The 16,438-nt window shown below is 31.4% G+C and overlaps 1 protein-coding gene across 1 annotated transcript; it reads left to right on the forward strand.

Moving 5' to 3' along the window:
* Positions 1-5,569, forward strand: LOC132725572 (uncharacterized). Its single transcript, XM_060710708.1, has 5 exons — positions 1-89; positions 926-1,160; positions 3,916-4,169; positions 4,304-4,460; positions 4,768-5,569. The coding sequence occupies exons 2-5, from the start codon at positions 959-961 to the stop codon at positions 5,130-5,132; spliced, it is 978 nt and encodes a 325-aa protein (XP_060566691.1). The 5' UTR covers positions 1-89; positions 926-958; the 3' UTR covers positions 5,133-5,569.
* The last annotated feature ends 10,869 nt before the right edge of the window (positions 5,570-16,438 follow it).

The following is a 16,438-nucleotide window of genomic DNA, read 5'->3' on the forward strand; positions in this document are numbered from 1 at the left end:
CTCGGTGTTACGTGGAGCATTAAAATTTAACAAAATATACAGACCATCAATGAGTAATAGAACTTGTTATTGATCTTTTTAGCTGACAGGTATGTTTCTCTTATATTTGTTTTTCTTTTCTTTGCTAAGTTTTCTTATTTTCTAAATCAGGTCTTAAATTTTCGGCGTTTTAACCAGATTAATAATTGTTAATTATATTTTTTCATTATCTGTTCTGTTACTCAAACAACATTGTTTGTTTGCTTGTGTTGTTAAAGTAAAACCTACACGTGACTCTTCGTGAGTCTGTAATCACTGTTTTGTAGTTGCTTAATCGCACCGAGAATGTTTATACGCCAATCTTGATACATGAATTTTGATACTGCAGTAAAATGTTTAACCTACTAGTAGGCAGGAATAAAACCAGTCTGGCAAATTATCTAATGATACAATATGTGTATTTTAATTCAGAAATTATTTGTAAAACATTGTTAACTTCTTAATAGTACAACTAATCAATGGACTTCTTGGTGCTAGACCTTCATTTGTTAGAAATGCTTGATACATATAATGGTGGCGTGGTGTTGGGTGGTTACACTCTGGATCACAGCATAAAACCACTTTAAAATTACCATAGTATGTTTCAGCCACCGTATTGTTCCTGGGTAAATTCTCAAGCAGTTTACCAGTACTAGTTGCCTTCACTTTTGCCAGAGCAGAGGTACAGTGCGAATGACCTTAGAAAGGATATCATGATAAATCACAACGAAATAGTTCTGCACCGTCCGGGAATACGGGTTGCCCGATTCACAAGTTAACGCTCAACCTATTGAGCTAACCGGACGGTTGTGATGCGTAGATTTTTATAAAAGTTAATTGAACTATACAAATGTATAAAAATGAATGAAAAAAGGAATTAATTTATGATGTTTTTATAAATTAACAGACGGACTGATACAAAGATACGAACGAAGATACAATGGAGAAGAACCTTCTTAACTTCGTTATCATCACAATCATATTTGCTTTGAGTGTCGTGGCAAGTAAAGGCAATTCTAATGTTCCTAACAATAATGACGAACTATCGAAACTTGAAAATCCTCTCATATCAAGACTTTTGAAGAACGACGTGGACGCCAAATTAGAATCGAACAGTACTGACGAATACACAAACTTTGGCGGTTTGTACGTTTCAAATTTAGCTATATACGTATATAATTCATTCAGATATAAAGAAATCAACCAGATTAATATATTGTGAGATTACATTGTGTTAAAATTTCCTTTTAGTCAAATTCTAGACTTTCATTTCCATTTTCAAGTAAAGCTACTTCAGCAATTAAATACTTACTCAAGAAAGTTAAAGTTATTAAATTTCATTTATAACTTTTTATTACACAAAGTTTATTTTATCTTGATGAATTGTGTGAAACACAACACATTTATTTATGTTATATATATGTTATATACATATGTACTATGATATCAAAGATTATCGAACTATCGAACTAAACGACAGAAGACATCATTCATACGCAAACATGATTTTTGTTTGTTTGTTTGTTTATTTGCCTTTTGTTGTTGATTCTTTTGCTACTATATCTTTCTTGACATGTGTAAAATGAAACTTTTTCAATTACTTTGCATAGCATATCTTGGGTAATATACATTTATTGGAGAAATTTATTGAAATCTTGGAAATTCTTTCACAACTTGATTTTATTTCGCCATTTCTAAAAAAAAAACTGCCATTTTTTAAAGATCCTGTATTTTGTAATCAAATTGGTAAACCACACTTAGTGAAATAATATATATGTACATAATCATGCAAATAAAACAATTTTCAAACATCGAAGAATACGCAATATTTGTGCATATTATATGTAATCATCAAAATATATGCACTCATTTCTTATTGTAAAATTTGACTTAAACTTGATAGAATATAAATTTTATTAACCTTCCTTTATTTACATGAAATGTTTAACTCGGTAATATCTTTATAAATAATGCTTTTTGGAACCTACAATATTGATACATCTTAATATGAGCATCATATTTATGATTTAAAACCATAAAATTTGTGTTACAGGATCTTTAATGACACTATGTTTTCAGACTTTGTTTACCTATATTTCGTAAAGTTAAAAAAGCGTTACAAGTCTTTTTCTGTGTGTACGGAACACCTCGGCTATTATTTAAATAATCTCGTACTTAAAACAGATTGAAAGTAGCAAAACAGAGAGTGTTATCTTTGATAATGTAGAACGAGAATATACATGTATATTTGACATTCTGAAGAAGTCTGTTTTGGTAAAATTATGATTGAAAATATGTCTGACAATCATAAACAATCTTTAAAAAATGCCTACTGGTGTACAATTATAAAAAAATCCAAATTAATGTCAACAGGTACACATTTTAAACATTTTCTGCAACCATTATAAAAATAATAAAACTAAAATACTGTTTACTTTTATATCTATAAGTTAACTTAATTTAGGTGGACTTTAACTCGACATAATAGAATAACTCCCATACGAAAGACCGGTAGGGCCATTTCAACTTCATGAATTCCCGATTTCATCTTCATGAATTCACAATTAAAACTTCATGAATCCCCTTTCTAAAAATACGGAATTCACGAATTCAAAATTTCAGCTTAATGAATTCTCGACTTCAATTTCAGGAATTCAATATTTCAACTTTATGAATTCATGATTTCAACTTCACGAATTCAACTTCATGAATTCACGATTTCAACTTCATGAAATTCACGATTTCAACTTCATGAATTCACGATTTCAACTTCACGATTACACGATTTCAACTTCATGAATTCACCATTTTAATTTCACGAATTCGAACTCCTACACGAATTTGTGAAGTTGAAATCGTGAATTCACGAAATTCAAATCGTGAAATCATAAGTCGAAATCGTTAATTCGTGAAGTTGAAATCGAGAATTCATGGAGTTGAAATGTCCACACCGGTCTTTCGTACTCCAACCATTAAATTACTATTTGTTTAAGCGTAGGTTATACCCAAAAACCGTATCCGTTCTGTGTATATCCTTATTAAAAAGCGTCGCTGATATGCAATTGATCAAAAGATGTTTATTTTACATTTTATAATAGACAGTATATCAATTGTTTCAAATATCAGTAGTTTAAAACAACAAAATTTTACCATGATAATGTATCTTTGAAAGGTTGGCGTACTTGCCTTTCAATAACCATGTCAAAAAATGGAAAAAGAATTATACAACCAGAGTTTGTAATTGGTGTTGCATAGAAAAATAAAGAAAATTTAATCCCTATAGAACGCCCAAAACGACAAAATTAAAAATGTTGCAGGTTGAAATTGATTTAACCTGTTCTCTGACGGTACTGGAAAGTACAAGTTACCGTCAACGACCCTGGTAACTGCATAAGCAGAATTCAAGATTTAAAACTTACGAAAGCCAGCGGATATATAATAAAAGGATCATCGTCTACACAAAATATAGATCATTGAAGATTACACCTCGTAGCTAAAGCTAATGGAGCGTATTTTCATCATGAGTATGAAATTATTACTCCTTGTCGAACGTAAATTAAAAGAGATATAGATGATAATAATTGTAGGATACTGACGAAAACATTTTATCAGTGTTCAGTTTGTATGATGGGTAACTATATTACGAAAGGTAAAACATAAATTCCTAAGAAACAAATGCAAAAAATGAGTTACGTACAACAGCAGCATATACACTAAGCAGGCATGCTAAGGGTATGTGCACATTTTAGAATATTGATGGATTTGTAGTAAAGAAATTAGGTATCATTTTGAATAGTTTCCTAATTGTAATAAAAAGGAAATAACAAATATCATGCTGAGAAATCTTTACTGCAACAATGCTATTATATGGTTAAACAAATGCATTTTCTTTATAAGGCCACGATCTACATGAACAAAAGAAGAGATTACGAATTCCTGACGGCGCAAGGTTCAGACCGTTGCCAATTTGTAGACCTTACGTACCGTTCCTTTCGACGTTCCAGTGCTGTGAGCGAGGATTCACTCATGTCGATTTAACAAACAATGCTCCTTGTAATGGAATCAATACCGCAGCAGGTGTCGAAATCCTTCAACAGCCAACAGCACAGACAAGCTTAACTGGGGACTGCAACAAAAGAGCACTTCTTAAGGTAAATATGTAAATACTGAACACTCAACAATTCAGTTATAGTTAAAAATGTTTTCCAATTATCCTCGTAGCGATGTAATTTTAGTCAGACTTTAGGCATGTGGTATACCTATGACAATTTTACTTAAATCACAGATAAACTTTGAGAAGTTTACAAAGGAGCCATGTGACTACTGCTTAAGAAGACCTCTATGTGGTAGACGTATGTTGAAAATAGATCTGACACTGAGTTCTGGTACACGATCAGGTTGGGGGTTTAATATAGGAGACAGCAAAACAAACGATGGATACAGTAAGTACATTCAATTTATAAAACATTTTGAATATATGATATTTAAATTTGATTTGGAATAGCCTTGTGAATTTATAAGCATAAAAGTTCCGGATGAGAAAACTTAATTGATCCAACAATATCTGACAAATATATCTCGCCTTTGAGTACACAATAGGTATCATCTCTGTTTTGAAAGTTAATTAGAATCCTTTAAAATAGTAGAAATGTTATGTTTGAAAATTTGAAATTGCGTTATTTATACTCTAACGTTACCCGATCCATTAAATTGCAATTAATTTATTCTACTGTTTCGTTAAGATTTAAGAGGGTGATGCAAACACACAGATAAATGACGCAGAGGCTGAAGGCGTTTTTCCTGCAGTTCGACTTTATCACAGCGATAGATGCAATTCGGTAGGTTCATTCAAAACCTTTGCGGACGCTATTGGACCAAATGTCAATGTCATGACCATTTACGTCAGCAATCAACACATTCGAATCATGAACGACCAAGGGTTTGATGAATATGTATGTGACAACTGTCTGTATGCTCTGAATGGTCAGGCAGACAGTCAAGGAATCAACGAGGACATATACATTGGTTTGAATCGTGTGATAACAGGTCGATCAGACAGAAACGGACAAGGTGTTTGTTCAGCGACGCTGACATGGATTTGTCCTCGATGGTAGATGGCGGCGTATATTTATTTAAATTTTAATACAGAATAAATACAACATGTACTTGAAAATACTTATTTATATTCCCTTTATTTACTAATATAACAATTTCTTTTGATACAGTTCTAGACACATTTTGTTGCATTTTCCCAGTTAACTTGTAGCATTTGAAACTGTAAGAGAAAGATAAGAAATAAATAACATTATCATGATGCAGAAATTCTTGGACACTTTTATTACCCTAGATTTACTTGTCAAATACAAAAATACCGTGGATTGAAATATTTATAAAAGTGTAAATAAGATAATCCACAATATCTGTAGTAATATTATGTATCAGCGGTTTGAATCGAGTCAACAATTTTGGTCGATGCTACATTAAAACATTTCGATTAGAAATGTCGTATACGAGAATCAAATACAGGTGCACAGCCAGACGTGATGGCTACGTGGGATTATCCTGAATAAACAGTAATTTGTTTATAATTCTGATAAATTTTATGTTTTCTTAATAAATTTATACCTGTGCAAAAAATATGTTTAATCTATTTAATTGCAAAACATTATTGCTTTAATGTCATCTAGTACCGTCGCAAGCCCCATAAAATAACCATAGAAATGCCACAGCGGCGCAGCTTAACCATACGTTGAAATTAATGGTAAATCAAAAGTACCTGATAAAAAATGGATCTTTTCTAAAATTTGCAGATGCTTGGTTTAAAATCTGAAAAAATGTCATCCAAAACTTCACGTCATTTGAACACTGGATTATTGTGAAGTCATATTTCAATGGTTTTCGGTTGCAACGTTTATTCGAAAACGTTGTCATTAAGTCGTCAAGGAAAACGGCCATTTCACAAACATTTGATAACAGTTCGGATAGTCTCATTCAATAACATGACATGTATCTTGTTAGTAAAACAATAGTGTAAGAGTGTGGTGTCAGACAGTTGGACTAACCTATAAGATAAAACAGCTCGGTGGTGGTTTAACCGCATGCGCTCGACGTTAACGTTCTCCGGCACCGTGGCGCTTGCAAAAGACAAATGTGCGGCCGTGCATAAAATGAGATGCGATTTTTTTCACTTTTCTTTTACAAAATTATTCACATTGATGTTTTACATATATTTAACATTTGTTTTAAGTAATAACTTTATTTATAGGAAAAACTCATTCTTATAATGATTGACATTTTACAAATACAAGTCGACGTATCCATATGCTTTCTAATGTAGGAATAATTAGCTAAACGAAAACTAAAATATTTTATTATTTTTATACAAATAAAAATAAAAAAATAAAAAATAAAAAAATAAAAAAAATAAAAATAAAAAATAAAAAAATAAAAAATAAAAAACCTTGATATGAGAACAAACATACTACATGTATATGTATACCGGCACAATAATGACAAAGTTATATATTGTACAAAACTTTTGCATTCATACCATTAGGAGATAATGTGTTCAGCTTATGAATCCAGTATGATTCTTGTAATAAGCGTTCCATATCATCGGTGACAATCTCTATAGGCATAAATTTAAAATCCTTTATACAATGATTGGTTTTATTAAAGTGTGTAGCGACATTGGTCGAAAATAACGGATCGGAAAAATTGTTAATATCAAACCTATGGCTATTCATGCGTTTAGACACTTGTTGCTTCGTTTGACCAACATATTGCTCTTTACATTTATCACAAGTGACAAGATATATAACATTTTTCGTAGAACAATCAGTATTGTTATTTACATGATAATTCTTACCAGGCATATTAGTACTACTAAATATATTGCTTTCAATAATGGAGCTGCAATGTGTACATCTACTTCTATTACATTTGGATGAACTTTTCGCATTTTTGTTATTAGACCTAATATTAGAATTAACGAGAATGTCTTTTAGATTTTTAGGTCTTTTAAATGCAACCAAAGGTTTACTTTCATGAAGCTTTTGCACAGAACATTTACTTGAAAGTTTAAGTAAATCCCAATACTTTTTAATTATATTACTAATATTAGGTAAAGTTGGGTTATACTCAACAACAAAGGGAATAACACTGCCATCACTTGTTTTGTTGTTAGTACACAGGGCCTCATCCTGTGTTAGACATGAAACCTTACTTAGTGCATTATCAATAACATTGATAGGATAATTTCTTGCTTTGAAGTATGTACGTAAATTCTGTAAAGAATCGTTGAAAACATTATCGTCAGAAATGATACGGCGATAACGTTTTCCTTGACTGTACGGAATACCATTTTTACAAGATACTGGGTGACAGGAAGAGTATTCTAAATACTGATGATTATCTGTCTCTTTAACATGTATATCAGTGTGAATAATATTGTTTTCGTCTAATGAAACGTTTACATCTAAAAATGATACGAGAGATTTAGAAACGTTCGCTGTAAATTTTATAGATGGATGAAAGTTATTCAAACTATCAATGAAAGCATTCAAATCATCAAGGGAATAACTCCATATACAAAATATATCATCAAGAAAACGGAACCATAAACTAGGTTTTAAAGAACGTTGGCTTAAAAAGTCATTTTCAAATTTACCCATAAAAAGCGAAGCGTAAGAGGGTGCCATAGAACTTCCCATTGCTGTTCCCATTTTTTGTATATAATGATCAGCGTTGAATTGAAAGTTATTATTTTCTAGAACTAAGGAAAGAAGTTTACATATTTCATTACATGAAAGTTTTTTGGGGGGGGGGGATTTCTCTCTAAAAAATGTCTGCAAGATTCTACTCCGTCTGTATGGGGAATGTTCGTATATAGAGATGTAACATCTAACGTAACAAGGTAATGTTCTCCTGCCCCAAGAGAGGTGGTTTTTAGTTTGGCAATAAAATCAGAAGTGTCCCGGATATACGAAGGTAGATTATGTGTTAATGGCTTTAAAATGGAATCTAGGTACTTAGAAATATTTTCTGTTCTTGATTTACAACCGGAAACGATCGGGCGTCCAGGATAACCTAAAGGGTACAATTCACTATACTGCTTATGAATTTTAGGAAGGATATAAAAGCCGGGTGTACGTACATCTACCGGAAAAATGTCAAATTCATCTAAAATATTCACGTTTACCTTACCTAATTCATCAATACATTTTAAAATATTGCTATGAATTAAAGATGACGGATCATGATCGAGTTTAGTATAATACTGGGGATTATTAAGTTGTCTATTCACCTCTGCAATATAATCTTCTTTGTTCATTATCACTATAGTACTTGATTTATCAGCCTTTTTTATCACTATACTTTCATCGCTGGATAAACTCTTCAATGATTCGAGTTCCGGTTTTGAAATATTCGTATAATTCCTCCGTTTTGGTTCAGCATTAAGGATCTCTTGATTCACAGCTTCTATGTAAAAATCCAAATACGTATCTCTCCCGGCAGGTGGCGTGAAAGTAGATTGTTTCTTATTGAAAAAAGGTTCTTGTTTATATTCATTTTCAGTAGATTCATTATTTTCACTTTCGAAAAACTCTTTAAGTCTAAGGCGTCTAGTAAATTTGAACGAATTTTCAGCTAACTTAATTTTGTCATGACTTCGCGATTTAGGACAAAATGATAAGCCTTTACTTAATAGTAAATAATCAGTTTCCGTAAGTTTTCTCGATGATATGTTTAATACTGTTTCTTTACCTTTCCAAATTTGTTGTTTCCTTCTCTTCTGTTTTTTCCATTTGTTTCTGTTCGTTGCTCGGATAAAACGTCTGTTCTTTTTACCAAATCTTGCACTATTTTCATTAGATTTTGTACAGTTTGTTGGAGATCTTGGCTGCATACCCCCTGTTTTGTGGCCTCTGCATATGTTTTTCTTGTGCCTGGGGGCTTGAAGTTTTTTGAATTTTCTACATTTAAATCCTTAGATTTTCTGCTTACTGGGTTTTGAACTTGGTCTTTCTGTCTTTCATTCTGTCGGGTAGGAATATCTATCTTATTGTTTACTATGTTCGTCTTCTGATAAGTGTCGGTGTTCGAGGAATAACTTTTCGTTTTTTTATTTCCGTTTCGTTTCACTTTAGTGTTTGGTGCCCTCGCCTTAGCAGTAGACCTTTTAATCATAGATTGGCGCTCTGTTATCGTAGAGCCACTTAAGGGATCTTCATTAGGTTGCATACCGCTGGCCGTTGAATAAAAAGTATTGGTGTCTTTCCGATCAATTAAACCTTTTAATTTTTTACTGTGTTTAACAGCTAAAATATCTTTTTTCTGTTCAGTAGTTACGGAAATGGTCCTTTCTATTTCAAAAAGATCTTCCTCAGAAATCGCTGTTTTCACAATTTGTCGTTCCTCCTCAATTTCCTTACCATACTTTTTAACTTGTCGTCTCTGCTCATCTTTTATACGCTCCATAATTTCTATAGATACCTTATTCAATAGGCGATCAATTGAAGCTTGAAATTCTCCAGAATCATTTCCGATGTGAACTTTCAATTTAAGTTTTAAACCTTTTGGTATGACATCATTAGCTACACAACTTTCCAAAAATCTTGCGTGAAGCCCGCATTTCATTTGTTTTTCGGCTAAACGTTCCAATTTAAATTGCGGATCCATAACGTGGATACATTTGTTTTCTTGTTCAAAAGTAATAATATATAATCAGTTCAATAAAAACAAACGCTTTTCTTAAGCTTTCGACGTTTAGTCTTCTTCAGAAAAATTGACGTTTATAAAATAACAAATGACAAATGACGCAACGTCCGTTTAACTATACGCTAAACCGAACGTGACGTTAACGCGGGAATAAAAACTTTGTCAAATAAATACAGAATCTTTCATGAATACAGCAATATACAATAAATTACACATATAATATGGATCTGCAAATGTGATACAAAAATTCTCATAATTAATAATAATAAAAAAAAAATAAAAAACCTTGATATGAGAACAAACATACTACATGTATATGTATACCGGCACAATAATGACAAAGTTATATATTGTACAAAACTTTTGCATTCATACCATTAGGAGATAATGTGTTCAGCTTATGAATCCAGTATGATTCTTGTAATAAGCGTTCCATATCATCGGTGACAATCTCTATAGGCATAAATTTAAAATCCTTTATACAATGATTGGTTTTATTAAAGTGTGTAGCGACATTGGTCGAAAATAACGGATCGGAAAAATTGTTAATATCAAACCTATGGCTATTCATGCGTTTAGACACTTGTTGCTTCGTTTGACCAACATACGTATTGTTATTTACATGATAATTCTTACCAGGCATATTAGTACTACTAAATATATTGCTTTCAATAATGGAGCTGCAATGTGTACATCTACTTCTATTACATTTGGATGAACTTTTCGCATACTGATTGTTCTACGAAAAATGTTATATATCTTGTCACTTGTGATAAATGTAAAGAGCAATATGTTGGTCAAACGAAGCAACAAGTGTCTAAACGCATGAATAGCCATAGGTTTGATATTAACAATTTTTCCGATCCGTTATTTTCGACCAATGTCGCTACACACTTTAATAAAACCAATCAATTGTATAAAGGGATTTTAAATTTATGCCTATAGAGATTGTCACCGATGATATGGAACGCTTATTAACAAGAAATCATACTGGATTCATAAGCTGAACACATTATCTCCTAATGGTATGAATGCAAAAGTTTGTACAATATATAACTTTGTCATTATTGTGCCCGGTATACATATACATGTAGTATGTTTTGTTCTCATATCAAGGTTTTTTTTATTTTTTTTTTTATATTATTAATTATGAGAATTTTTGTATCACATTTGCAGATCCATATTATATGTGTAATTTATTGTATAATTGCTGTATTCATGAAAGATTCTGTATTTATTTGACCAAGTTTTTATTCCCGCGTTAACGTCACGTTCGGTTTAGCGTATAGTTAAACGGACGTTGCGTCATTTGTCATTTGTTATTTTATAAACGTCAATTTTTCTGAAGAAGACTAAACGTCGAAAGCTTAAGAAAAGCGTTTGTTTTTATTGAACTGATTATATATTATTTTTATACATATTTTTAAACATCATTTTTCATCATGCACATCCTTATTTAATCATCAAATAAATAATTTAAAGCAATGAAACATATTTTATACATTTTAGAGTGCGATACGAAATATTGGTTTAAATTCAATGCCCTTGCAATCTTACGGTAGCTGAAGTGTGCTATGTCGTATTTTCGCTTGTATTTTGGGCAATTCGGTTATTGTGACAGTATTTTCCCACCTCTGTTCTGTAAAGATTTTGTTCGCACAGAAACTATTCTCAGCGTCAGAAAAATGCACTGCCTTACAAACAAACGCATGTATCCAAATTAATTTACTACCTTTAAAGTTTTCTCTTTTGATTGTTAAATATATGAAAGTATGTATAAAAATAACAAAAAAAATATATCATTGTCTCTTCTATAAAGGTATCAATATCATTTAGAAAAAAGTAAAAACAAGGAATGCATAAGGGTTACATAGAATGTATAAACAACGATTTTAAGACCAATGTTTTAAATCATATTTAGGTCAAAGCTGCATTGCACAGAAAATTATAAGCATATCTTAATTTCGAGGCCATTAGACTAAATTAAGTGCTGATTTAGGAAAGTAAACATTTCTTACTTTAGACATTTATTAAATATTTTCACCTGAGAAAAAAAGAAACACAATGACATTTGCCTTAATATGAATACGTTAATATTCATCTACATTATTGTAAAGAAACTGGTGTTATAACATAAAAGACGTAAGTTAGGACATTTATCTAAAGACTGACTTCAGACTTAGGACTTTCTATGAAATGCAGCCCTGCAGACATTTTCACAAAATATCTGTAAGTTTTTGACATACTATAATCGAAAGTCAAATCTTAAGTCATTTTCATAAAACAAATTGTAAGTTAAAATTTTATATTTATATAACGCCTTCACTTACGATAAATCTTACAGCAAGAAACGTCTGTAGTAACTTTCATTTGCTATAGATGTGCATGCACTAAACCTGCCTCCGGTTTAAAAAATCAGGTAATGAAAAGTTTGAAATAATTATGTTTTGAACACAATCATGTTATTACAATTAAAAAAAAACAAAAATGATTCAAACTGATAAATTGATAACCATTATATGGGTCAGAGTGTTTTAGAATCAAAGTTTACAACTTTATTGCCTAGGTATTAAGAAATATGAAGAATGCGGATTTTACATGTTGGTAATGTAATCGAACACCTGCCGATATGCCAAACGCACATGCGTATAAAATAAACAGATTTTTAAACGAGTAAACTTTCAAAAATGACATGTAAAATCAAGGGTTTTGGCGTAGATAGATGTACAGATACATAGCTGCTAAGTGATATCACAGGTATGCTTACGATGTCTATATCGAATATGCTTTTACCTATTTTGATACTGTGCATCAATCAAATCGAGAAAAACAGAATCCCTAAAGAAATTCCAACCCGGCAAAATTGAAAATATTGCAGGCTCGGTTTGATTGAGGCTGTTCATGGATGGGCGAAACTAAATTAAAATGGAATTTTCAAAGGGGATCTGATGTTATGAAGCCAAAGGTTGTGAAAGTAAAAGCACATACAAGAAAATACAATGCATTCCTTGGGTATATTAGCGGGAAGCAATTATATCAAGAAATATTTATCGTGGTTATTAACTTGAATATACATAATGAATATTGTACGGAGGCAATGTTTGAACTACCTTAAGATTTCAATTTATACCACCTTATCGGATTTTATTAAGGATTAGTAAACAAAATATTTGGCCTCTCAACAGAGCCATGGATTCCTATTTTGTAAGATTAAGTAGGTCTATGTGTTGAATACCCAATGTTACAATGCTTATAATCCTCATCGAAATCAAAGTAATGATATAAATCCAATTTATTAAAACCATCTTTTCAGAAGTATCAAATAAGTCAAATTACTAGTACACATTTATTACATTTTGTTAACTTATAATCAAATTTAGCTGAACTAGTAAGGCATTAGTTTTAACAGTGTAATAATATAACTAAAATATATATTGGATGAAATTTGAAAGAGTAAAGTTGGGGAAGAATTGTTAAAACAAATATTCTCTAATGTTGATATAATGCGCAATTGTTACTTTTAAGAGACCTAACTGATCGCGTGATAAATCTTACATGCACGGTATGTTTACCATACCTTATTGTTTCATGTAATATTTTGTGTCAGTTTTAACGTCATACAGATCATTTTAAAGCGATATTTTCCTTGATTATATCTTATGTTTAGGTTTGTTGAAAAGAAAGATAAGAAAAGAAGAATGTTAAACATTTTGATTACAATGAAGATATCTGGCTATGTTTTGAGTTTCAAATGGTAAATAACATTGCAATTATTCAAAGCATTGTTCATTTAAGACAACATGCAATGTCCTCCTAATTCAATACTTTACAATAGATAAAGATAATATTTTTATATTTAAGGTACAAGGGATGTTCAAATATGGATGCAACTGTCAATTTTTAAAAGTGGTTAACAAACAGTGCCACAATAATTATCTCAGTCCTTTAAAATACTCACCACCATGTGATATAAAAAGTTTAAGTTTAAGTCTTTAAATCCAATTTTTAATGCTTTTTATAATCTTTGAGAGGTATACTGTCCAGATACTGGAAAATAGCCGAACCGAGATTTTTTCGCGTTTGATATTTTCTTCAAGCAATGTGTTTTTAGACACGTAGACACGGCAATAGGAAAAAAGTCACAAGGGGCAAAATCTGGCAATAGGGAAGATGAGGTAGCTCGACAACCTTTTCCTGTTTCAGTAATGCTTGTACAATGGCCACTTTGTGCGTCGAAGCATTTCGATGCAACAACCATGGAGACAAATTGCGGGTGGACGAGTTTTGAAATATTTCTTTAATTTATGAAGGAGCTTCACAGATTTACCCTTTAGTACAGCAATTTGAATAGCATCTTTGAATAGGATCTTGATTGGTAAAGAAAATTACATACATGACATTTTTGACGCTCATGGTGCGTTTTGCTTTGCAAGATTTTTGACCATATTTTATTTATGTATCTTTCTCTTTGACTCATAAAAATAAACCCACGTCTCATCGCTAGTGATGATATTTGCGAAAGATCGATTGTTGTATTTTTGGAACTGTTTCAACAATTGTTTGGAGATTCAAGGTTTTGCTCTTTTGAAAGGAGATGGGGTATCCATCTGACACTTATCCTTCTTATTTTTAAATGACGTCTCAGAATTGTATGAGTGGCTCCTACAGAGATACCAACGCATTTAGATACATACCTAGTTGTAAATCTTGCATAAGTAGCAATCAAATTTCTTTACTTTTTTCAACCATTTTTGGCGAAATTGCGGTTTTTGGACGGCGTGCATGAGGTACTTTTAATTTTCTTACACCACCGTGTTTCAGATGAAAAAGAAAGTTATATGTTCCCATAAACACGACATATTTCATTAAATATGTCTTTCGCCTGTATACCAAGAATACAGCGGTTCTTGATAGGACCGTATTTGGTCAGTGATTGAAGACCTTTTCCCAACAAATTTAGCTTTAGTATACACGAGAATATAGCGTAAATCGAGCTATTGTCAAAGCTAGACTAAACTGATTCACACATGTGTTACATCAAGTGAGAGCTTACACAACAATCTATACGATACATATACATAGTTCGTGCAAAACGTGGTTAAAAGCGAGATATTGGCCTACTTACATTCATATTTTAACACCCCTCGTATGATTCTAACCACAAGTAAGCACTGTAAAATTGAAAAAATGTGTCAGTTAAATGCCTTAAAGAACACCTGTATGCACACTTTTACAACATCCACCGTGTGATTTTCGAGTTATGGAATTTTTATTCACTAACGCTTGGCTATTAGAAGGGCTCTTTTTTCAGAAATGAAGAAACTCTTAACTATTTATAATATCATCATTAAGAAAAATGCTTTTCCTACTGATCATTATTAGGAAACAAATAATAGCATTCAGTTAGCAAAATGATTGTTTCAACTCAAAATGTTTGACCATTTCCCTATTATTCCTTATTGAAACTATCATAAAAATGTACCAAAATTAGGGACTGTTTATAAAGTTTGCCAAATTATTTTGAAAGTATATTGAAGTATATTATTTGATCTTGTCAAATATAAAATACGTCAACATGTAGTTTTGTTTCTATAATATCAGGTACCATAATTGTAATTAAATTTTGCATTATTTAGCCAATAAATACCTATAATTACATAATAAAATTAAACATTATCTTACTTCAAAGAAGGATCTGTGAGATACATAAATACATTTACTCAAACGGAAGTAAGCTTCATGAAAATAAGAAGAAAATAAGGTATTGTTTACCTTCATGATGAATTTTCTGCACTTAAATCAAGCAAAACTGTCAAATTCAGGGGCAGATAACTAAAAAACGAGCATGCCAAGTTTAAAGAAATTCTATTGTGTAGGTTTAATTTTCTTTAATGGCTATGTTAAAACTCCCCGAAAATGTCTTTAAGATTTTCTTAAAATATTTTGTGAAAAGGAGACTTATCGTAAGATTTTATTTGTCGTACGATTTTTTCTGAAAAGAGCTGCAGAATAATTAAAAAGATACGAGTCCAAACTGAAAATTCAGGATAAGCGAAGGTAAAAATACTCGCCATGGATTTTTATACAACCCTCCTTGTTATGTGGAGCATTAAAATTTAACAAAATATACAGATCACAAATGAGTATGAGAGTTCTTTCGTCTAATTTGGACACTTATTGCTGATCTTTTTGGCTGACAGGTACGTTTCTCTTACATTTGTTTTTCATTTTTTTGCCAAGTTTTCTTATTTTCTAAATCGGACATTTTACTAGATAAAAAATAATTAATGATGCTTATTCATTCATTACCTGTATTATTACTCAAAACACATTGTTTGATTGACGTAAAGTTAAAGCAAATGATGATTTCACTCTTACGTAGTTGTTTAATCGCATCGAAAATGTTCATTTGAATTCTCTGAGAATCTCTTAATATATCAATTCCCTTACAACATTTGAAGGCTTAATCTAGTCAAGAATATAACCAGTCATGCACATCGTCTAATGTATAATTCTTTCATAATTATTTGTAGAACTTTGTTACTTTCTTTAATAGTACAACTAATAAATGAATACCTTGGACCTAGACTTTCAACTGTTAAAAAATGTTAGATAAGTATAGTGGTTGAGTTGGACAATTACCCTCTGAATAACGGCAATAAGCAATTTCAAATTTTCTAGAGCATAATTCAGCCACCGC

The sequence above is a fragment of the Ruditapes philippinarum genome, unplaced genomic scaffold, assembly GCF_026571515.1.
Source record: "Ruditapes philippinarum isolate M1 unplaced genomic scaffold, ASM2657151v2 ctg1810_1_1_1_1, whole genome shotgun sequence".
Taxonomy (NCBI): domain Eukaryota; kingdom Metazoa; phylum Mollusca; class Bivalvia; order Venerida; family Veneridae; genus Ruditapes; species Ruditapes philippinarum.

Coding starts and splice junctions, on each gene's coding strand:
- LOC132725572 (XM_060710708.1), top strand. CDS start 959: ATGGAGAAGAACCTTCTTAACTTCGTTATCATCACAATCATATTTGCT. Junction 1,161..3,915: donor CGAATACACAAACTTTGGCG/GTTTGTACGTTT, acceptor TTTCTTTATAAG/GCCACGATCTACATGAACAA. Junction 4,461..4,767: donor CAAAACAAACGATGGATACA/GTAAGTACATTC, acceptor TTAAGATTTAAG/AGGGTGATGCAAACACACAG.